General features: G+C 44.8%; 1 protein-coding gene across 2 annotated transcripts in view; it reads left to right on the forward strand.

Annotated features, from left to right (window-relative positions):
* Nucleotides 1-20,785, forward strand: part of Tspan33 (tetraspanin 33) — a 33,825-nt gene extending 13,040 nt beyond the window's left edge. The window contains exons 2-8 of one of the 2 annotated variants that reach the window (XM_042695910.1): nt 8,516-8,573; nt 9,528-9,655; nt 9,927-10,001; nt 12,514-12,609; nt 17,247-17,375; nt 19,356-19,517; nt 19,715-20,785. In XM_042695910.1, coding sequence (XP_042551844.1) covers nt 8,516-8,573; nt 9,528-9,655; nt 9,927-10,001; nt 12,514-12,609; nt 17,247-17,375; nt 19,356-19,517; nt 19,715-19,816 — 750 coding nt within the window. In that variant the 3' untranslated portion in view covers nt 19,817-20,785. The remainder of the gene's footprint in view (nt 1-8,515; nt 8,574-9,527; nt 9,656-9,926; nt 10,002-12,513; nt 12,610-17,246; nt 17,376-19,355; nt 19,518-19,714) is intronic. The other variant, XM_042695911.1, reaches the window with a different exon arrangement.
* The last annotated feature ends 3,881 nt before the right edge of the window (nt 20,786-24,666 follow it).

Genomic DNA, 24,666 nt, shown 5'->3' on the forward strand with positions numbered 1-24,666 from the left:
AATAAGAGTCTCACAAACTGGATGCCAAGGGCTTACACCTGTAATCTTAGCCGCTCAGGAGGGTGAGGTCTGAGGAGCACTGTTCAAAGCCAGCTGGGGTGGGAAAGTCCCTGAAACTCTTATCTCCAGTAAACTACTCAGAGAAATCCAGAAGTGACTTTGTGGCTTAGGTGGTAGAGCCGTAGTGTTGAGCACAGAAAGGCTCAGAGACAACACCCAGGCCCTAAATTTAAGCCCCCAGACCAGCATAAAAGAAAAAGAGTCTCACTGCCTTTCTTGCCCTGAATAGCTTCAAACAGCAATCCTTAGATCTCAGCCTCCTGAGTAGCTAGGATTCCAGGCGTGAGCCACCAGTGCCCTACAACTTTTAGATTTTTTGAAGAATATTTTGTACAGTGTTCCTTTATTGGAATTTGCCTGAAGTTTTTCTCATGAGTATACTGAGATTATAGGCAAGGATTTGTTGTTGTTGTTTGTTTGTTGTGCCAGTCCTGGGGCTTGAACTCAAGGCCTGAGTGCTGTCCCTGAGTTTTTCTGCTCAAGGCTAATGATCTCCCACTTCATCCACAGCTTACCTCCAGCTTTTTCTTTGTGGGGAGGGGGTTAATTGCAAATAAAGAATATCACAGACTGACAGGCTGGCTTTGAATAACAATCCTCAAATCTCAGTTTCCTGAGTAGCTAGGAGTATAGGCATGAGCCACCAGTGCATGGCCTTTTTTTGGGTATAATAGGTTCTGAAGAGGAGGTAAAATGCCATTTTTAGCACATAATGCCAATGATTTATCAATATCATCGTTAACATTAACCTTGATCATGAGGCTGAGGTAGTTTTTGTCAGAGAAACCAACAAGCAAACACATGTACAAATTTTATTTAGATACCTGTTTTCAGGTCTCCTTTTGCCCTTTTTCATGCTGTGCTGTTTGGAAGGAAGTCACTATGCATAGTGCATATGTAAGGATTAAGGAGTTACAGTCTACTTTCTTGAGGACATTTACATAAATTTTTGGGGATTCTTCTGCATTGAGGATTTATCTTTTCTCCCCTGCTTATTTACTTAGACCTTTATTTGTTTGGATATCTATTTATACTGTGAGTAATAATTCACATTTAAAGCTGGGCATGGTGAGTCAATCCTGTAATCTTAGCTATTCAGAAGGTAGATAAAGATCACTGTTTGAGGCCAGCCTGGGCATAAAGTTTGAGAGACCCCATCTCAACCAATGACTGGGTATGGTGGGATATGCCTAGTATCCCTAGTGACATGAGGAAGCACAAGTAGAAGGATTGCAGCCCAGACTAGCCAGAGCATCAAAAGCAAGACACGAATCTTGAAAAGAACCAAAGCAAAAAGAGGCTGAAGTCATGGCTCAAGTGGTAAGAGCCTGCCAGTAAGTCCAAGGCCCTGAGTTCAAACTCTAGTACCGAAAAGAAAAAAATCAATACACCTTATTAACTTTGATGCTTAAATTTTTCCCACCCTGACAAAGAGCTCTTTCACTTGACTCCTATGTCCCTTTAGCAGACTACACTAATATAGGGATTTGGGGTTTGATTTTATTTTAAATACTTTTTTACTTTCTAGTACAAGGTATTCCAAGTTCATCTTATATATTTCCTGCCCTAATCCTAGAATTAGCTATTTTTTCAAGGAGAAATAGCCCTGGGGATGGCCATTTTCCTTACAGGTTGAATACTCACATAAGGATAAAGATACTGGTATGTGGAAATTATTTTAAATAATTTGACCAACTTTTCAGGAACATAAATTTTGCTGAAATATGGCTCCGCTATTTTGAAAATTATATCTAAATTTCAAAAGTTTCTAACCGGACTTCATTCTGGCTGGTATATGAAAAGCCATCCTGAAAAGAGAAGTAACTTTATCGCTGTCCTCATGAAGGGAAGTCAATTGTGACATTGTGAGTGTTATAAGAATTTTATACTAAGATAACCAAAATGAGATGCATGTGGTCATATTAAATATTAATACTATTAAAGTCTTAATCTTCATTTTTTAAGTGAGGCTAGGAGTCCAACCAGAGACTTTGTACATGCCAAGAGAGCTCTACCCTTGAGCTATGTCTCTGACCCCTTAATATTATTTTTTAACTTTTTTTTTTTGCTGGTTATGGGGCTTGAATTTAGGGCCTGGGCACTGTCCCTGAGCACTTTTGCTCAAGGCTAGCACTTTACCACTTTGAGCCACTGCACCTCTTCCAGTTCCAGGTTAATTGGAAATAAGAGTCTCATGGAATTTCCTGCCCAGGCTGTCTTTGAACCACAATCCTCAGATCTCAGCCTCCTCAGTAGCTAGGATTACAGGCATGAGTCACCAGCACCCAGCTAAAATCTTGCTTTTAATGTAATCTCTTTTGCTGCTTTCAATTCTTGGACAATTGTGCTTTAGCCTTGTAGATTCTTGAACTATGAACACATACAGAACTACTATTACTTGTCTGAACTACTATTTTCAGTGCAGCCTAGGCAGTCTTTCTGTAATTGTAATAAAGCTAAGGTTAAGAACCTTGCTTTGGTGCTAAATGTTTTTAATTCTCTTCCCAACACAACATTATAGATTCTCAAGGTACCTTGAACACAGCAAGTGCTGAATTGAATTTAGTTATTGTATTCATTTCCTATTGAGGCTGTATCAAATTACCCAAACTTAATGCCTTAAAACTATACAGATTTATTTTTGTGTGTGTGCCAGTAATGGGGCTTGAACTCAGAATCTGGACACTGTCTCTTAGCTTTTTTGCGAAAGGCTGATGCCCTTCCACTTAAGCCTCAGCTCCACTTTTGGCTTTTGGGTAGTTAATTGTGGATAAGAATCTCACAGATTTTTCTACTGGGCTGGCTTTGAATCACTGTCCTCAGATTTCAACCTCTTGAGTAGCTAGGATTACAGGCAGGAGACACCCATGCCCACAACAAATTTAATCTTTTCTGTTTCTGGAGGCCAAGTCCCAAACAGGTCTCAGTCATATCAGCACTACTACATTCCCCTGGTTTTCTCTGCAGATGTCTTTGTATGTTCCAGCCTTTAAGCTGTACACACTCCTTGGTTCATGGCAGGACATTGTCCAACCTTGTTTCTTTTGTTGTTGTTGTTGTTGTTGTTGGTTGTGGTCCTTGAACTCAGAGCCTGGACGCTGTCCTTGAGCTCTTTTTGCTCAAGGTTAAAGCTCTACCACTTTGAGTCACCTTGCCACTTTCAGTTTTCAGTGGCTAATTTGAGATAAGTGTCTCACAGGAACTTTTCTGCCCAGGATGGCTTTGAACTGTGATCCTCAGATCTCAGGCTCTTGTGTAGCTAGGATTACAGGCATGAGCCACCAGTGCCTGGCCCTTGTTTCTCTTGTTAGACCTCCTTGTGTGACTCTGGTAAGGTTTGCTGTGACCATGTCAGGCCTTCAGGGATAATCTCCCCATGTTCAAATCTTTAATCACAGTTGCAAAGTCCACTTGGCCATGTAAGCTAACATAGTTATAGGTTTCAGGAATTAGGACATGGACATCTTTCAGAGGAGACGTACTGTTTACCACCAATAGAAACAGAGCACCTGGTATAATTGGAGGCTTACTAATAGATTTAAGTTACCATGTGATGGGTAGCAACTCTTTATTGTACCTTGTTTGGTTTATATGTGTTAGGATTTAATCAGAGACTTTATGAAAAACCATCCATCCTACTAAAATTTTATTTTATTTATTTATTTATTTTGCCAGAAGTGGGGCCTGAACTCTGGGCCTGGGCACTGTCCCTCAGCTCTTCAGCTCAAGACTAGCGCTCTACCACTTGAGCCACAGTGCCACTTCTGGCCTTTTCTGCTTATGTGGTACTGAGGAATCGAACCAAGGGCCTCATGCATGCAAGGCAAGCACTCTACCACTAAGCCACCTTCCCAACCCTAAAATTTTAGCATGTAGAAAAACAGTGAGGAGCCTGGCACCAGTGGATCATGCCTCTAATCCTATCTAATTCAGGAGGCTGAGATCTGAGGATTGCAGTTCAAAGCCAGCCCAGGCAGGAAAGTCTGTGAAACTCTTATCTCCAATTAAGTACCAAAAAAGCCAGAAATGGAGCTATAGATCAAGTGGTAGAATGAGCAAAAAAAAAAGCTCTGAGACATTGCCCAGATTCTTAAGTTCAAGCTCCAGGACCAGCATACCTCCCTCTCCCCCAAAAAAGTGAGGAGCTTAGAAACAACAGAATTAAAGAGAAGGTAAATACTATGCTTCACTGATTCTGTAAAATGGTATTAAGAACTGCAGTTGGGTGTGGTAGGGAGAGATGCTTGTTCGTTGCGGCCAAGGGTAGCCTTCAGAACTAGGGAGGATGGTAACTGCCAGCTCTGCTGGGGTTTCCCTGCTGTCCCTGTGCTCCCCAAGCCTGGTCATACCGTGGAACAAACACCAACTGGCACCTGCAGCCACATAGCTGCTGCCTGTCTCCTGGATAGAGAGGGTTGGCTGATAATATGTGGGCTCATCATCAGGGGCAGGGCAGATAAGGACTCAAGCAGAGCTGGCTTAGGTCTCAAAGACATGGACCTTCTGTCCCCTGCCAGAAGGACTTTTGTAGATAAGATCCACAAGGAAAAGGGTTCCTCTGAGAGGATAAATCTGACCTTATTGTCTGTTCTAGGGCTGGACCCCCTTCTCCCTCCAAAGCCCCAGGGTGACTCTTTTCAGTGGTTTCTGTCTTCAGGCCAGTGGAACCTAGCCAGTCATTTTCTTCCCTACTGAGTTGGTCAAGTCCCTGATGCTGAGAACCCTCTCCTGCCAGAGCGTGGCGTCATCTATTGCCATGGTGACAGCTGGCTGCTGCTTAGCACCATCCTGGAGACTGGATTTGAAGAAAGGGTAGCTGAGGGGGAACATGCCGGGGCTGCCCAGCACTTCTGTAGGACTGGGAGACAGAATGCTTCTGTGGGGACTGCTGGTAGTCTAGTGGATTTGTTCTCACAGCAAAGTGCCATGAAATTCAAAAGGCCTAAATTCCTCTATTCTTCACCACTGGAATCAGCTTATAAAAATAAAGGCTCTCTCCCGGGCAGTTCTGGCACTTACCACAGCGCATGCACACTCTTTCACATGGCATGCACTCTCTTTTTGTTCTTGATACTATATTAACCTCAAACAGGGTCAGAGAGCTGGACTACTTTAGCTTTAAAAACCTATGCTTTGATCTAGATGGATTTGAATTCAGAACCTAGTTTCTATGTGACCTTGGGCAACCTATTCATAATGATAGATGATGTTTGTTGTCAGAAATTCTGGGGGCTGGGAAGGTGGCTCAATGGTAGAGTGCTTGCCTTGCATGCATGAGGCCCTGGGTTTGATTCCTCAGCACCACATAAGCAGAAAAAAGCAGAAGTGGTGCTGTGGCTCAAGTGGTAAAGTGCTAGCCTTGAGCTGAAGAGCTGAGGGACAGTGCCCAGGCTCAGAGTTCAAGCCCCATGACCAACAAAAAAAAAAGAAATTGTGTCATGTGCTTTCCATAAATTATTCAATTTAGTTTTTTTTTTTTTTTTTTTGGGTCCGGTCGTGGGGCCTGAACTCTGGGCCTGGGCGCTGTCCCTCAGCTCTTCAGCTCAAGGCTAGCGCTTTACCACTTGAGCCACAGTGCCACTTCCAGCTTTTTTCTTATGTGGTGCTGAGGAATCGAACCCAGGGCCTTGAGCATACAAGGCAAGCGCGCTACCACTGAGCCACCTTCCCAGCCCCTCAATTTAGTTTTTGAGATAAGGTCTTGCTGTGTAGCACAGACTGGTCTGTAAATCCCAATATTCCTGTCTCAATTTACCAAATACTGGGGTTACAGGTGTGAACCACCATGTCTGGCTCTTTATCCAAAATTCCCATCTTTTAAAAGGAATCACAGCTCAGAAATTTGTCCCACTTCTGAGTGTGAGTCATTCCAAAGCTTGTGGTTTTGTGTGTGTTTGTTTTATAGGTAGTTTTTGGTGTTGGCAATCAAACTGTTCTTAGCAGTATGCTCTACCAATGAGCTATACCCCCAGACCTCCACAAGCCCATGTTTTTTTAAAAATGATTATTATTAAAGAGTTGTATAAAGGGGTTACGATTCTGTAAGTCAGGTAATGAGTACAATGCTTCTTGACATGTCACCTCTCCCTTCTTTTCCCCCTTTCCTTGCTCATGAGTTGCATAGTGCATTTTTTACATGATGTATATTGAATATAATGACTGCATTTATTCATCCTTCCTTCCTCCATTTTTTCTTTTCTTTTCTTTTCTTTTTTTGTTGGTAGTGGGGCCTGAACTCTGGGCATGGGTACTGTCCCTCAGCTCTTCAGCTCAAGGCTAGCGCTCTACCACTTAAGCCAAAGCGCTACTTCCAGCTTTTTCTGCTTATATGGTGCTGAGGAATTGAACCCAGGGCCTCATGCATGGAAGACATGTACTCTGCCACTGAGCCACCTTCCCAGCCCCTCCTTCCTCAATTTCTGTGCCTCCTTTTGCTTCCCCCCAAAAGACAACAACAACAATAACAACAAAGAACAACTAAAAACTCCAATAATACTACCAACAATAAAAACAGCAGCAAAAAACAAAAAAATCATTTTTCATTTCCTGGAATTTGTTTTGATAAATAACACTTTAGCTATTCAGAGAAGTTATGCCTTTGGGTTCCTTTCCTAAGTGTATATTGTTTGTATATAAATACATAGAACCCTGTAGAAGTTACCATGTCTAGTTGTATTTTAGATCTAGTTTCCACATACGAGAGAAAACATGTGCCGTTTGTCTCCCTGAGCTTGGCCTACCTCACTTAGTATGATTTGTTCTAGGACCACCAATTTCCCTGCAAATGACATAATAGTATTTTTTCTAATAGATGACTACAATTTCACTGTCTATATGTGCCACATTTTTTTGATCCATTCATCTATTGTAAGGCATAGTGCAGCAACAAACATAGATGTGCAAATGTCTTTACTGTGAACTGACTTGTAATGTTCTAGGTAGATGCCAAGAGTGCTATGGCTGCATCATATGGAACTTCTGTGTTTGGTTTTTTGAGAAATCTCCAAACCACCCTCCAGAGTGGTTGTACTAGTTTACATTCTCACCAACCAATAGTGCAGTAGTGTTTCTTTTCTGCACATCCCCACCAGCATTTGTTGTTGTTTGAATTCTCAATGCTAACCAATCTAACTAACTAGGGTGAGAAGGAATGTCAATGTTGTTTGATTTGCATTCCCTTTATGGCCAGGGATGTTGAGCATTTTTTATGTGTTTATTTGCCATTCTTCCAAGAAATCTCTTTTTAGCTCTTTTGCCCATTTGTTGATTGGTTTATTAGTTTTTTTTCGGGGGGTAATTTCTTGAGCTCCTTGTATATTTTGGATATTAGACCTTTGTCAGATGTATTGCTAGTAAAGATCTTCTTCCTGCCTGTTGGTTGTCTTTCTAGTGTAGTAACTATATCATGTGCTATACAGAAACTTTTTAGTTTGATATAATCCCATTTGTCTCCCATCTGCCGTGTCACTAGGTTTCTTTGCAAAATGCTCCTGTTTATAAGTTCTAATGCTTCTCTTACTTCTGCTTGCAGTAATTTCAGAGTTTCAGGTCTGACATTTGAGGGCTTTGATCCACTTTCAGTTGATACTGGTGCCTGGTTATAAATTTTAGTTTTCTGCATATGGATATCCAGTTTTCCCAACACTAATTATTGAAGAGGCTATCTTTTTTCAATATACATATATATATTTTAGGGAGGGGGTTCAGTCATGGGGCCTGAACTCTGGGCCTGGGCACTGTCCCTCAGCTCTTCAGCTCAAGGCTAGCGCTCTACCACTTGAGCCTCAGCGCCACTTCCGGCTTTTTTCTTTTTGCTTATGTGGTGCTAAGGAATCGAACCCAGGGCCTCATGCATCCAAGGCAAACGCTCTACCACTGAGCCACCTTCCCAGCCCCTCAATGTATATATATATTTTTTTGGGGGGGGGAGGGTCTGGTTATGGGGCCTAAACTCTGGGCCTGGGAGCTGTCCCTCAGCTCTTCAGCTCAAGGCTAGCGCTCTAACACTTGAGCCACATCCGGCTTTTTTCTTTTTGCTTATGTGGTGCTGAGGAATCGAACCCAGGGCCTCAGGCATGCAAAGCAAGCACTCTACCACTGAGTCACCTTCCCAGCCCTTCAATGTATATTTTTAAGCCCATGTTTTTAATCACCATTCTGTATTAAACTTGTATCATCTTAGTTTCTTCATCTGTAAAATAGGATCTTTATCTGCCTCAGGAGGTGAGTATATTGTGAGGATTGTTTGAGATAATGTTGGGGAAAGTATCTTACAGAAGTCAAACAGGTACTATCAGTAGTATTCCTGAACAGGGGAGGAGAGTGTGGGTGGGAACTGAGGGTGGGACCACTTACTCACTTCTGGTCCTGGGAATGCCACCCTCTTGGGCTTTCATCACATTCAAAGGCTCTCTGGCTCCAAAATTTGAGTCTGGCTCCCTCGCTGTTTCCATAGGTGATTTCCATGGTAATGGTGGCGGTGGGTGTCTATGCCCGGCTGATGAAGCATGCAGGTAAGTTATAGATCTTCCTGTATCTCCCCCACTCTCGCTATAACCCTCGCCTCTGCCTCCTTCAGCCCTGGCTCCTTGCCTTCCCGCATGGGCTGTGGGGCTACAAGTCTTAGATGGCTACTCCAAGTTGGCAGACCATTTTGGGTAGTTCGGTTTCTCTGAGCCCTCTCCGATCTCTCAAGGTCAGCTGACAGGTGAGGCTTAGGAAGTATCGGGGAGTGAAAGCTGGGCCTCTGGGAGCACAGAGCAATCAAAAGCTTTAGCCACCCCTAGCTGGTCCTGGAGTAATTCAACCTCCATTCCTCTTCTGCACAAAGTCTACAGGAAATGGAATCCACAGAGCTGGTGAGCCTAATGCCATTCTAATTCTTCTCTGGAGTGGAAGAAGCCTCTCAGGAGCCCAGAAATGAAGGCACTTATTTTGTTAGTTCCTCAAATTAAATGCTACCATCCCTCCTGGGCTCTTTCTGTCTACCCCGTGGGAGGCAGATGTTGTCTCCCCATAATCTGTTCATTGTTTTGTGTGTGTGTCTGTGTGTGTGTGTGTGTGCGCGCGCGCGCGACCGCCTGCATGTCCAAGGGATGAGGCAGTCATGGGGCTTGAACTCTCTGTCCCTGAGCTCTTCAGCTCAAGGCCAGTGCTCAACCACTTGAGCCACAGCACCACTTTCTGGTTTTCTGGTGGTTAATTGGAAATGAGTCTCAACAGAGTTTACTGCCCGGGCTGGCTTTGAACCGTGATCCTCAGATCTCAGCCTCCTGAATAGCTAAAAGGCATGAGCCACTGGCTCCTGGCTGAGCCACCGGCACCGTTTCCCCATAATCTTTACCCAACCACATTGGAGACTGTCCCACCAAAGGAAGAACAAGAATTTGGGGGGTACCCTTTCACTCCCTCCCTGGGAGCTTCCTCAGTGGGCCCGGTGGTCACACTGAGGGGTGGCCCCTCCCCAGAAGCAGCCTTGGCCTGCTTGGCTGTGGACCCTGCCATCCTGCTGATCGTGGTGGGTGTACTCATGTTCCTTCTCACCTTCTGCGGCTGCATTGGATCCCTCCGCGAGAACATCTGCCTCCTGCAGACGGTGAGTGGCCTTCGCCCCCAGGAAAACCACGGCCCCACCTCTTGGTGCTTCCTCGTCTCCTGATATCATTCCCATAGCCTTTCCTTTTTGTCTATTCCGCCCACCCTGTTGCCATCCCTGCACTACCCACCCAGCACAGGGTGCCCACCCAGTCCCAGAGGCAGAAGGCTTTCCCTGCTGGGGGCAGCTGGGAGAAATGCACAGTGGCTCCCCAAACCCTCTTCCGGGAGAGGCTGCTGCCCTGAGCAGTGACTGTTTCCTTTTCCTGCAGTTCTCACTCTGCCTCACCATCGTGTTCCTGCTGCAGCTGGCTGCTGGCGTCCTGGGCTTCGTCTTCTCAGACAAGGTAGCATTGGGAGCCTAGAGATGTCCTCAGGAGTGAGCCCGACATTCCTGCTGTAGCTTATTTAGCCTGATTAATTAACCGCAGCACTCCTTCCCCAGAGAAGAATCTGCCTTTGAAAGAGTCTCCTTAGGGATGAGTTAATGGCGTTCTCAGTCACCATATTTAAAGATTGTAAGGTATTTTTCATGACAGTCTGAGAAGCCAACTGGGAAGCAAATTTATAAACATGAAGATAAAATAAGCCAAAAATGTTAGTAATAAATGACCAAAACTCCATGATTAAGTGGACCACAGACAACAGGAGTGCTTCTTATTTCTTCAAAAATAAATTGATGAGGAAAATCAGAGGGAAGGTGGGAGGAAAATACTTCTTTTCTCTTTTTTTTTTTTTTTTCTTTCTGATATTGAAGTTTGAACCGAGAGGTTGTTGTGCTTGCTCAGCTGGCACTCTGCCAGTTGAGTTCTGTCTCCAGCCTGGCTTCTGGCTGGTTATTTTCAAGATGGAGTAGCACTGACTTCTCTGCCTGGACTGACTCTGCCCTGCAACTCCCCCGATCTCAGCTTCCTGATAACTGGAGTTACAGGCATGAGCCACTGGCACTCAGCAAGAAAACATAATTTTGAAAAGTGTTTATTACCATATCTTGAGGTGGTCTACTATGCAGGAAGTCCTTTTAACTAGCAGAATTCTTTTTTTTAATGAGGAGTGATCGCCTGAAATAAAGTATAAAACTATGGAAGGAACTTGTGAGAAAAGTGAAGTAGAGTAGAAAGACACTAAGGTAGAAAATTAAGAAATTGAGAGTGGCTGAATTTCTTGGTGCTGATTTTGGAGAGTCCTAAAATGATACAGGTCTAAATTGATGCAATTTTTTTTGTGCCCACTAGGGGTCAGTACCTCTTGGGTCAGTAAGCACCAGAAAAAAAGATCTTGAACTTTTTATCAACCTACAAATATTTTATAGTACTGGTATATAGAAGTGGATAAACAGTATTATTTTGAAATAATCTGAAAATGACAGAAAATCCAACATTTCTCTTCTGTACTGGGACCTGTGGTCCAGGAATGGATGGGCTTTGAACTGGTTTTCTTTCCTTGTTAGGAACTAGTTCTAGCTTGAAGCCTTACTCAGATAAAGAAGGATGAACTGAGGGAAGATGAACTTCATTTTGATACTCTGACTTTGACCTTTAACCTGTGACTTCCCACCCCCAACTCCTGGGAGAGATGCCCTAATATCTCTTAGAGGACCCAGGCTCTTAAGCCCCTGTTCCATTTTATTAAAGGAGATGGAGGGAAGAGGTGGGTTGGGAAGGATGGATGAGAATGATGAAAGGGATGGCATTGATCAAGATACATTGTATTCATAAGCTGCTTTCTTGAATATCAACTCCTTTGTACAATTACTGAAAGATAATAAAAATATTTTTTTAAAAAAGGAGATGGGCTGGGAGCTGCAACAAAGCATCACCACCATCCATCTCCAGGGCCTAGCTACTCAGGAGGCTGAGATCTGAGGATCTAGGTTCAAAGCCAGCCCAGGAAGGAAAGTCTGTAAGACATCTCCAAAGTGGTAGAGCACTAGCCTTGAATGAGCTCAGGAATAGCACCCAGGCCCTGAGTTCAAGCTCCACAACTGACAAAAGAAAGAGAGAGAGATGGAATGATCCCTCTCTAATCTGTGTATCTGTAGCTGGTTCAAGAGGTAGCTATAGCTGTTTATGGTGCCTCCGTCCTTATCCATATATACAAGAGAAGGGGATTTGGGCTTGGTCCTCCATTTACCAAAGCAGAGAGAACTCATTGACCCTTCATACCTCTGAAGGATATGGGCCTAAATGAGTATGTATCATGAATTAATGCTCTACGGGACAGGATAGAAACAGTTTTTAAAAAGGAAGATAGAATCTGGGCTGGGAAGGTGGCTCAGTGGTAGAGCGCTTGCATTGCATGCTCGAGGCCCTGGGTTCGATTCCTCAGCACCACATAAGCAAAAAGAAAAAAGCCGGAAGTGGCGCTGTGGCTCAAGTGGTAGAGCACTAGCCTTGAGCTGAAGAGCTGAGGGACAGCGCCCAGGCCCAGAGTTCAGGCCCCAGGACCGGACCCCCCCCCCAAAAAAAAAAAACAAAAAAACAAAAAAAGGAAGATAGAATGGAAGCTGGTGATAATGAATGAGTATGGAGAAGATTGGAGCTGGGCAATAGGAAGCGGTGTGGGACTATTTGGCTGAACTGACTTTGGTAGTTATGAGTGTGTACCCAGGGTGGCCTGGGAAAAGGAGCCACACCTGTGTTGGGCTGCTTAGGACTTGGCTAGAGGTGAGAAGGGATGCTGGAGCTGTGACCACACTGTATTGCATATGAAGGGTATGCTCGGCTTCACAAATCTGCTGGGACAATAAACTACAGAGATATCAAGGGTGGAAGGAGTGGGGAGGTGATCCTGGCCTACTGTTACTCCTGCAGCAAGAAATGGTCCTGTATCCTAATTCCCTGTCCATGTCTCTGTCAGGCTCGGGGGAAAGTGAGTGAGATCATCAACAATGCCATTGTGCACTACCGAGATGACCTAGACTTGCAGAACCTCATTGATTTTGGGCAGAAGAAGGTATGTGCTAAGTGTGGTGGGGTCAATAAGTGGTCTGGGGGGCTGTGAGTAAAAGTTAATGTTATCCAAGAGATGCCACATCCTGTAGGGTTGAGGGGCTTCTTTGTTACCTGCTAGGTAATAGATTCTGGAAAGAGAATTAGCAAGCAAACAATCACAAACACCTACACACATAGAATACCTTAAAAATATGTTTAAGGATAGTGACTGGTATATATAATAATCCACTTGTATAAAAAAGAGGGGTATACTTATTTGCAAAAGGATTCTGGAACGATAAGAAAATCATCATAAATGGTGACTTATGAAGAAGCAAGCAGATTTTTTTTCTTCTTTTTTTTTTCTTTTTTTTTTGGGAGGGGGGTCCAGTCGTGGAGCCTGAACTCTGGGCCTGGGCGCTGTCCCTCAGCTCTTCAGCTCAAGGCTAGCACTCTACCACTTGAGCCACAGCACCACTTCTGGCTTTTTTTTTCTTCTTGCTTATGTGGTGCTGAGGAATGGAACCCAGGGCCTCATGCATGCAAGGCAAGTGCTCTGCCACTGAACCACCTTCCCAGCCCACAAGCAGATTTTTGATTACCTATTTAAAAGTTACATTTTAATGCTTTTTAATAAGTTTACATGTGTAGCCAAATATACATAACATAAAATTTACCTTTTGTTTAGTGATGCTAGGGATAGAACTCAGTACCTTGCATATCAAGGGCAAGCACTGTACCACTGAGTTACACTCCTAGAATTTACATTTTTAATTATGCACATCTGTATTTTTATAAGTACAGGTCTAGATTTTTTTCTACAGATGACTCTAGGCAACAGCATAATTAATTGCAACGTTCTTTTTTTTTTTTTTGGGTCCGGTTGTGGGGCCTGAACTCTGGGCCTGAGCACTGTCTCTCAGCTCTTTAGCTCAAGGCCAGTGCTCTACCACTTGAGCCACAGCACCACTTCCGGCTTTTTTTCTTTTTGCTTATGTGGTGCTGAGGAATCGAACCCAGGGCCTCAGGCATGCAAGGCAAGTGCTCTACCACTGAGCCAACTTCCCAGCCCAATTGCAACGCTCTTGTAGAAAAGTTTTCATATAAAACTTTTATTAAGTTTTCACATAAGTAATATAAATTGGTATAAGAACATTATTCCAGTATAGACAACTTTTTTAATGCATGAATTCTGTATTGATACTTTAAACCAACGAGGAATCAATATTGAAAAAAATTGCATCTGCATTCAACATGTACAACTATGTACATAGTAATATTGCAATTAGTCTTACAGATGATATACTGCAGTAGTGTCTTCTGAAGTACTCATTATTAGGTGATTTTGCCATTGTGCAAACATTGTAGAGTGTATTTACACAAACAAAGATTCTCTTTCACTGAGTAATAAAGATGTTTGTGTATTTACACAAACAAATATTCTTTTTCAATAGGTAAATAAAGATGCAAAAAAAGTACAGATCTATAAGATTTTTTTAAATTTAATTTTATTGTCCAGGTGATATACAGAGGGTTACAGTTACATACATAAGGTAGTGAGTACATTTCTTTTCAAACATTGTTACACCCTCCCTGGTTTTTCTCCTACTTTCCCTTCCCCCAAATGCACCTCCCCCCCCCCCCCCCGTCCCCACACACACACGTTGTAAAGTTCATTTCCAAAAGTATAGATCTATAAAATTCATACAGATGGGTTGGGGAAGGTGGCTCAGTGGTAGAGTGCTTGCCTTGCATGCATGAGCCCTGGGTTCGATTCCTCAGCACCACATAAGCAAGAAGAAAAAGCCGGAAGTGGCGCTGTGGCTCAAGTGGTAGAGCACTAGCCTTGAGCTGAAGAGCTGAGGGACAGCGCCCAGGCCCAGAGTTCAGGCCCCACGACCGAACCCCCCTCCCCCAAAAAATTCATTTAGATGTGTATACTCTTTTTGATGATGGTACTAGGGGTAAGCTTGCTTAGCTTTTTCTTTTTCTTTTTCTTTTTCTTTTTTGCTTAAGGAATCACCAGCACCCAGCTCAGATGTGAATACTTATAAACATATCAAAAACATTGTATGCATCACCACCATCCACCTCCAGAGCCTTTTCATATTTCCAACTGAAACTCTGTACCCATTAAACACTTACCATCTCCCTCCATCATTTCACTCTCTATGAGTGGACTACTCTAGGTGTTCATATAAATGGACTCATACAATATTTGTTTGTGAATGATTTGTCTCACTTGGCATGTATTTAGATTTCATCTGTGTTGTAGCACGTGCTGCAACTCCCTTTTTTCTTAAGGCTGAATAATCCAGTGTCATAAATTCTACATTGTATTTATCCATTTATTTATGAATGAACACTTGTGTTGCTTCTACTTTGTCTATTTCACAATAGCTATGATGCTACGAATTTTGAATAAAAGTGCTTTGGAGATTGTGCTGACTTCTTCCTCTGATGCAGCAGTCCAATTTGCTTCCCCCCCCACCCCCAGTTGTGATATTTGGATTGACCCAGGGGATATTCATGCGTAACATGTACTCTACCACTGGGCTACACCACCAGCCCTCACCAATATTTTTGAACACCTTTTCACAGGCTGTCTGCTATGCAGAGCTACAAAGCCAGAATTTCCTCTGCGTATGTGTACATGTTGGTCCTGAGGCTTGAGCTCAGGGTCTGGACACTGACTGTCCTTGAGCTTTTTTTTTTGGTCCAGTTGTGGGGCCTGAACTCTGGGCCTTAGCACTGTCCCTCAGCTCTTCAGCTCAAGGCTAGTGCCCTACCACTTGAGCCACAGCACCACTTCCGGCTTTTTTCTTTTTGCTTATGTGGTGCTGAGGAATCGAACCCAGGGCCTCAGGCATGCAAGGCAAGCGCTCTACCACTGAGCCAACTTCCCAGCCCCTCCTTGAGCTTTTTTATTCAAGGCTAGCATCCTACCACTTGAGCCATAGCTCCACCTCTGTTTGTTTGTTTTGATGGAGTCTCATGGACTTTCCTTGCCCCAGCTAGCTTCAAATTGTAACCCTCAGATCTCAGCTTCCTGAGTAGCTAAGATTGCAGGTGTGAGCTACTGGCGCTCAGTATCAAAATTTTGTCTTAAGAAGTTTGTAGTTCAGGGGCTGGGAAGGTGGCTCAGTGGTAGAGCGCTTGCCTTGCATGCATGAGGCCCTGGGTTCGATTCCCCAGCACCACATAAACAAAAAGAAAAAAAGCCAGAAGTGGCGCTGTGGCTCAAGTGGTAGAGTGGTAGCCTTGAGCTGAAAAGCTGAGGGACAGTGCCCATGCCCAGAGTTCAGGCCCCACAACCGGATCCCCCCCCCCAAAAAAAGAAGTTTGTAGTTCAGTGTGTAAAATTATATAGATATTAATATACACAAGTATAATACCAAATACTATTGGAGTTATAACAAGATACACATGTGCATGGTACCTCTGGCTCATGCTGGTAATCCTAGCTACCTAGAAAGCAGAGATCTAAGGTTTGAGGTTAGAAGCCAGCCTGGGCAGGAAAGTCCACGAGACTTTTATCTCCAGTTAACTACCAAAAAGCCAGAAGTGGAGCTGTGGCTCAAGTGGTAGAGCAAAGTGGTGGAGTTGTGGCTCAAGTCTTGAGCAAAAAAGCTAAGTGACAACACCTGGGCCCCTGAGTTCAGGTCCCAGTACAGGCAGAAGAAGAGAAGGGAGGAGGAAGGTGAAGAAAGGGAGGTGATGGGAGGGAAGGGAAAGGGGAAGAAAGCATCTATAGATGAAAGCCACTGGAAAGCTTGAGCTACAGTTCAACTTACATTTAAACAACTTTAAAATTAAAAGTGGAAGCCAGGCACTGGTGGCTCACGCCTGTAATCCTAGCTATTCAGGAGGCTGAAATCTGAGGCTTGCAGTTCAAAGCTAGCCTGGGCAGGAAAGTCCATGAGATTCTTTATCTCCAATAAACCACCAAAAAAACAGAAGTGGTGCTGTGGCTCAAATGTTAGAGCACTAGCCTTGAGCTGAAGGGACAGCACCCAGGCCCAGAGTTCAAGCCCCACATCCGACTCCCCCCAAAAAAATTACAAGTGGAAGCTTACCACAGAGGGGTTTTTTTGTTTTGGTTTGGTTTTTTTGTTGGTTTTGGGGCTTAAACTCTGGGCTTGGGCGCTGTCCCTGCGCTCTTCAGCTCAAGGCAAGTGCTCTACCGCTTGAGCCATAGCACCACTTCTGGTTTTCTGGTGGTTTATTGTTTTCTTTTTCTTGAGTCTGGTCGTGGGGCCTGAACTCTGGGCCTGGGGGGGCCACTGTCCCTCAGCTCTTCAGCTCAAGGCTAGCACTCTACCACTTGAGCCGCAGCGCCACTTCCAGCTTTTTTCTTTTCGCTTATGGGGTGCTGAGGAATCAAACCCAGGGCCTCAGGCATACAAGGCAAGTACTCTACCACTGAGCCACCTTCCCAGCCCCTTCTGGTGGTTTATTGGAGATAATAGTTTCACGGACTTTCCTGCTCAGGCTGGCTTTGAACCATGATCCTCAGATCTCAGCCTTCTGAGTAGCTAGGATTACAAGTGTGAGCCACCGGCGCCTGGCTTATCACAGATTTTGACCGCTGAGAATTCCTTTGGGTATTTCAGTTGTGGGATGGGGGATTCTTAATCTCTATGGTGGGTTATGTTGCAGTTCAGCTGCTGTGGAGGAATTTCTTACAAGGACTGGTCCCAGAACATGTACTTCAACTGCTCAGAGGACAACCCCAGTCGGGAGAGATGTTCTGTGCCTTACTCCTGTTGTTTGCCTACCCCTAACCAGGTGAGCAAACCCAAACACCTCCTCATTTCCTCCTGAGTAGTGATTCAAGTTATTTTCTTTTTTTTTTTCTTTCTTTTTTTTTTTTTGCCCATCCTGGGACTTCAACTCTGGGTCTGGCCTCTGTCCCTGAGCCTCACTGTACTCAAGGCTAGCACTGCAGCACCACTTCTAGCTTTTTCTGATTAGTTTATTAGAAATAAGAGTCTCATGAACTTTCTTGCCTGGGCTGGCTTCGAACTGCAGTCCTCAGATCACAGTCTCCTAAGTAGCTAGGATTACAGGCATAAGCCACCAGCAACTGGCTTTCTTTTCTTTTTTAAAAAATATAATTTCATGGTTATTATTAAGATGGGTTATTAAGAGGGGTTACCATTTCATAAATCAGGTAATTAGTACATTTTTGTACAATGTGACCCCTTCCTTCACTTTCCCGTTTCCTCCTCTCATCCCTGCCCACAAGGTACATATGTTATTTTCACATAGTGTATACTGAATAGCTTGATTATATTTGTTCGCCCTTCCTCCCTCCCTTTCTACAAAACAAAAACAAATGCCACCAGTAACAATAACAACCAAAGCCAGGCGCCAGTGGCTCATGCCTATAATCCTAGCTACTCAGGAGGCTGAGATCTGATTATCACAGTTTTTTTTTTTTTTTTTGGGGGGGGGGGGTCCGGTCATGGGGCCTGAACTCTGGGCCTGGGTGCTGTCCCTCAGCTCTTCAGCTCAAGGCTAGCGCTCTACCACTTGAGCCACAGCGCCACTTCCGGCTTTTTTCTTTTTGCTTATGTGGTGCTAAGGAATTGAACTCAGGGCCTCATACATGCAAAGCAAGCACTCTACCACTGAGCCACCTTCCTAGCCCCTGATGATCACAGTTCAAAGCCAGCCTGGACAGGAAAAGTCTGTGAGACTCTTATCTCTAATAAACCACTCAGAAGACTGGAAGTGGTGCTGTGGCTCAAGTGGTAGAGTGCTAGCCTTGAGCTGAAGCTCTGAGGGATAGTGCCCAGGCCCAGAGTTCAAACTCCACAACTGAACCCACCCCCCCCTCAACCCCTAATCCCCTCCCCCCCAAAATAAAACAACAACCCATGTTTCCTTTTCTTAGAATTCATTTAGATAAATAGCATTTTGGGGGGGGGGTCTGGATGTGGGGCCTGAACTCTGGGCCTGGGTGCTGTCCCTCAGCTCTTTAGCTCAAGGCTAGCGCTCTACCACTTGAGCCACAGCGCCATTTCCGGCTTTTTTCTTTTTGCTTATGTGGTGCTGAGGAATTGAACCCAGGGCCTCATGCATGCAAGGCAAGCACTCTACCACTAAGCCACCTTCACAGCCCCCTAGCATTTTATCTTTATTTGTATTTTTACTTTATTTACTTATTTATTGCCAATCTTGAGGCTTGAACTCGGGGCCTGGACACTGTCCCATTTTGCTAAAGGCTAGTCCTCTATCACTTGAGCCACAGTGCTACTTCCAGCTTTTTCTAAGGAGTTTATTGACTACAAGAGTCTCATGGACTTTTCTGTTCCAGCTAACTTCAAATAATGCTCTTCAGATCTCAGCTTCCTAGGTTACTAGGATTACAGATAAGAGTCATCAATGCCAGAGATAAGTAATATTTTAAATATTCAGAGAAGTTTCGCCTTTGGGTTCCTTCCCTAAGGGTATCCTCCTTTAGTCTGACTGTGTGTGAATGGCTAGGTCCTGTATAGGTTATCATGTCCAGTTATATTTTAGATCTAGTTTCCACATATGAGAGCTCCCATGGGAGCTCAGCAGAGGCGGATCTAAAACATGGAGGACTTATCCCAGACCCCTCAAAGGAGGGGAAATCTGTATTTAGCAATTTCCAACCCAGCAACCTCCATAAAAACTCTTTAACAATTTAGGGGTTGAAAGGGTGGGATGCCCATCAGCTAGGGTCTCAAAATGTTAATGGTATGGGAATCACATTTGGCTTTTCAACTTTTTCCTCAGGCAGTAATTAATACGATGTGTGGCCAAGGTATGCAGGCCCTTGATTACTTGGAAGCGAGTAAAGTCATCTATACCAATGGCTGTATCGACAAGTTGGTCAACTGGATACACAGCAACCTATTCTTACTTGGTGGTGTTGCACTGGGCCTGGCCATCCCCCAGGTAACTTCCCTTGTCAGACTTGTAGGTCTCACTAACTCTGCAAACACTCCTTGGGGGGGGGGGGGGGGGACATGGGCATTGGCTGGGTACTGGGATTGCTAGGGACAAAGGAGGAGATAGTGCTGACCACACTTAAGTCATAAAAAGCAAGAGCCTCATTCCTTGCTGAGGAGCCAGTTCCTTTTTGTCTCTTTTAGCTGGTGGGAATCCTGCTGTCCCAGATTCTTGTGAATCAAATCAAAGATCAGATCAAGCTACAGCTCTACAACCAGCAGCATCGGGCTGACCCATGGTATTAAGAATCCATCTATATCTCCTCACTATGGCCACAGGCAAGCCTCATCGATCAACAGCACTGGGTACTGAGAACAGCACCTAATGGCGATTTGCATTCCAGCCTCCAGGCAATGATGACCCAGTGGGAAGAAGCAAACTCCAGATGGACAAATGGCAGGGTGCACAGGTGGCTTGAATCTTAGAGGATGTACCTCCTCTCCCCCATCCTAGCCCTGAGCATCATCAAAGAGTTATTTTCTATCGTTTCTAACCTTAAGCATCTGGATTTATGCTTTTAAGATTTGTTGGGGCAGAGATGTTTTGGAAACGGCAATTGCATGGAGTGTTGAGGGGGTACTAGCTGCTGCTTTTCCAAAGAGGCACTATAGCTGACAGGTCTATTAGAGCTTGGTGGACATACTTAGATCCTGCTGCCAGAGAGACCTGGCTGTGGAGAGCAGACACCAGCAGCCATGGCTGGAGTCTAGTTGGCAGGATTCCAGCTCCAGAAGTGAAGGGAGTAGAACGGCCGAGGGGAGTAAGCCTCTGATGGGGGTCGGCTGGGGACAGATCTGTCTGTTGGGTAGGAATAGAAGATGGTATGTTTACCAAATGCCTACCCTACCATCCTCCCAGGTAGTCAGAATGAGCTACATCCTGCCCCTCCCTCGTTTCCATGGCAACATGGCAGCAAGAGCAAGGGGGTACAACAGCGGCCAAATTCATTCCTACACCCTTCGAAAAAAGTTTTAAACCATGGCCCCTATATTTTGCAGTCAGCAAGTGGGACTGAGCCCTTGAATTCCTCTCTGTCTGGCCCTCCCTCCAGGAGAGTAGGGTTTTCTTTAACTTGGCTGTATACAGAGGAATGGCCACACCCCTCACCTCCATCCCCCTGCACCGGACTGAACTCAGTGTTTCTCCAGTGTAGAAGCAGGACTTTTGCTGGGGCTGGGGGAGCCAGAAGTGGCAATAAAAGTTTGTTGACCTGGGCTGAACTGTCTCCTACAAACTTTCCATTCTGGCAACTAGAAGGGGAGAAATGTCTGTGAGCTTTGCCTCTAGGAAGATACTGAAGACCCCTAAAACACCCTCCCTGGTCCACATGCCCCATCTAACTTGATCTTATAGATCCAAAGGTTTGCAGTTCTGCTCTGAAACAGTGTTCTCAGATTGTATCTCCAAACTTGGTGGTGCTTTTTGTTTTTGTTGTTTCGAATTACAGTGGATTAAAATTAATTTGCCACCCCAAATTTAGGATGGGTGTAGGGGAGGAAAGGTTACAAGTACTCTCCGCTGGGGTAGGGAAGGAAATGAAGAGGAAGGGCATCTCTTCTGAGGCTGGGCCCTGCGGCTCCACACTCCCTCTTCTGAAGGCATTGGGTACCCCGCAGGCTGCCCAGCCGGTGCATGGCGGAACTCAGCACAGCGTAGGAAATCACAGTGCGGGGGCGGGGCCAGGAAGGGGGCGGGGTCGCGGAGGGGCGGGGCTCCGGCCTCCATGGGTGGTCTCCAACCTCTTGGCTGCAGGGGCCTGCTCTGTGTCTGCCAGGGAAGGGGAGGGGCTGCCCGGAAAAGGAGCGCGGGGCTCCTTGCTGTATCCAGCCTCCGACTAGGGACTGGGGTCCCACCGGTGAAACCTGGAGAGAACCCCTTGGGGGGCCGGGGGGCGGGGCGCCAAAGCGTGGCAAGTTCGCTCCCGCCTCCACTATTTCCGCTGCGAGCCTTCTGCTCCTGGGAGGGCGCCTTTCCAGCAGCCGCCTGGGGCCCGGGCCAGGGTTTAGCTCCCAGCTGGTAAAGGAAAGGAAAGAAAAATTAAAATCATCATCACGAATATACAATTTAAAGTAAGGGCCTTTTATTCTGCGAGAGAAAAGTAAAATAAAGCGAGTTTTGCGCTTTCTTGGTAACATGCCTTTCTTGCACAGGGCCAGAAACATGCATTTATTCTTTCTATCTGTAACAGCAGTCCACAGGTCTTGAATTAGGGATTGGGGTAGTGCACCCTCTACGTATGAAAATAAAACACTAGGAATGGTGGTCCTCAGAACCACAATTCAAATGCAGGTTTCTCCAGGGTCTCCATTGGTCCTTTGTCTTCAGTTTTCTAGGCTAGAACTAAAGGCCTGGAAATCCTGCCTAAGAGCCACAATTCAAAATTGTGGTCCTCAGAACCACAATTCAAATGCAGGTTTCTCCAGGGTCTCCACTGGTCCTTTGTCTTCAGTTTTCTAGGCTAGAACTAAAGGCCTGGAAATCCTGCCTAAGAGCCACGATTCAAAACTCAAGTAGCAAGCAGGGCAGGGCTGTAGGGGCTTATAAATTAGCTTAGGTAGGAAGATGATGAGCTCCAGGCTAGCCTAGGCTGCATGGTGAGATCCTGTCACAAAACAAGCAAAAGACAAAAACAAAATCTTACCAAGTAAATATTCAGAAACTGAAAAGGCAGCAAAGTGTTTCTAGCTAGATTCCAGTTTGTGGTACCTCTGGTTCTCAGTCTCTCTAGCTTGCTCTCTCTTTGGCTGGATGCTGGGAGAGAAAATACTCCTATATTTAGAAGGTTTCTCATTGTAATTTCATGTTTCAGTTGAATTTTTCTTTATTTCTAGCAACCCCAGTCCCAAACAGGAGGAGTTAGCACCAGTATCAAGTCTAGGCACTGAAGGTGGGTGACTAGAAGGATATTCACAGAGACAAGAAACGAATCTGAGGGCAGAGGCAGTGCTAAGAGACTGGTGAAAACCTAACTGCTCGGTGACATGGCAAGAAAAAGGCCTCAATCCAAGCCTTATGTCCAGAAGAGCAAATTTTGCAGAAATTCCAAGCCCCCCTGTGTGCTTTCTCTATTGCTGTTGTCACAAATTACCATAAATTTAATGGTGTAAAAACACATACATTTGTTGTTATCATTCGGAACCCAAAAATCCAGAAGGGGTCTCAGTGAGGGAGTCAAGGTGTGACTGTCCTTTGGGGGTATAGGAGAGAACTGTTTTTCAGCTTCTACTTACATACCTTGCTTGGTAGTATACCTTCCTCCATCTTCACCCCATCTGCTTTCCCCCTGACTCTCCCACCTTTTCATAGTACCCTTGTGATGATTTTCAGGCCCACTTGGATTATCCAAGATGATTTTCCCTTTTTAAGCTCCTTTGTTTAGCCACCTCTCCGAAGTCCCTTTGCCTTTATTTTATTTTATTTTTTGGTCCGGTCGTGGGGCCTGAACTCTGGGCCTGGGCGCTGTCCCTCAGCTCTTCAGCTCAAGGCTAGCGCTCTACCACTTGAGCCACAGCGCCACTTCCGGCTTTTTTCTTTTTTTGCTTATGTGGTGCTGAGGAATCGAACCCAGGGCCTCATGCATGCAAGGCAAGCACTCTACCACTGAGCCACCTTCCCAGCCCCCTTTGCCTTTATAAAGTCAGATACACACTGCTGCAGGGCTTAGGACGTGGACACTGGATGCACACTATTCAGCCTGTCACATTCTCCTTCGCAGTTTCATGTGTGACTTCAGGTGAGGGAATCTGGGAATGAGCATATGTTGGATGCTGCCAAAAATAATCTCCAGCTCTCTTCTCTCCTCCCCTTCCTCTCTCCTTCCTCTCTCTCTCTCTCTCTCTCTCTCTCTCTCTCTCTCTCTCTGCCAGTCCTGGGGCTTGAACTCAGGGCCTGGGTACTGTCTCTGAGCTTCTTTTGCTCAAGGCTAGCATTCTACCACTTGAGCCACAGCACCACTTCCAGATTTTTCTGTTTATGTGGTACTAAGGAATCAAACCCAGTGGGGCTTTGTGCATGGTAAACAAGCACTGTACCACTAAGCCACATTCCCAGCCCCCATCTCTCTTGATAATGATCAATTTGTGTGTGTGTGTGTGTGTGTGTGTGTGTGTGTGTGTGTGTGCTTATTGTGTTTCAGGCGTATAGTTAACTATAAAGATAAATATTCAGGCTTTGTTATTTTTATGACTCATTGTCATCCTGAAGACCAGATGAGCTAATAAATCTAGGGACAAGTTTCAAAATGAGGAACAGACCAGGGACAGTGATGCACCTGTAATCTCAACAGCTTGGGATACTGCAGCAGGAGGATCACTTAGTCTAGGAATTCAAGAACAGCCTGGGCAACATAGGGAAACCCTGTCACAACAACAAAAGGAGAACAACACAGTTGTTACTAAATGAATTCTTCCAACCAATTACGCTGAAAAGATCAAATACATTTAATAAACACCCAAAATAAGTTTACAGTAAGTGAATATTCCCAATTGCCATAGACAAAACATTTAGAGATGGGGTAACCCTCTAGTAAGACTCAGGCTAGAAATTAAGCTTCTAGAGTCTTCCCTCCATGCCAGGAAGTAGCATCAAGTGAATATAGCATAGAAATTCCAGAAATACTTTTTGAATATCAGTGCTCAGTATCTAATAAGCAAAATGTAACATAGCAATAAGAAGAATGGTCACTAAAATAATAAAAGGTATTACATGGATTACAGGGAGGGAAATAAGTAACGAATTTGTATATTCCCTCATACCCTGCAGTACATCCCAGAAGGGTAGAGCATTTTGATTAAATAGTTTACTTCTTTATTTTCAGTCATAGGGCTTAAACTTGGAGCCTGGGCATTGTCCCTCAGCTCTTCAGCTCAAGGCTAGCCCTCTACCACTTTGAGCTATAGCTCCACTTCCGGTTTTCTGGGGCTTAATTGGAGATAAGAGTCTCATGGACTTTCCTGCCTGGGCTGGCTTTGAACCAAGATCCTCAGATCTCAGCCTCCTGAGTAGCTAAGATTGCAGGTATGAGCCCTTAGCATCTGGCTTGAGTAAATATTTTAAACTAATACAGGCCAAAAAGAAAAAAAAGGAAAGAAAATGA

This window comes from Dipodomys spectabilis, unplaced genomic scaffold (genome assembly GCF_019054845.1).
Source record: "Dipodomys spectabilis isolate Male_0828 unplaced genomic scaffold, ASM1905484v1 ptg000197l, whole genome shotgun sequence".
Classification (NCBI taxonomy): Eukaryota; Metazoa; Chordata; class Mammalia; order Rodentia; family Heteromyidae; genus Dipodomys; species Dipodomys spectabilis.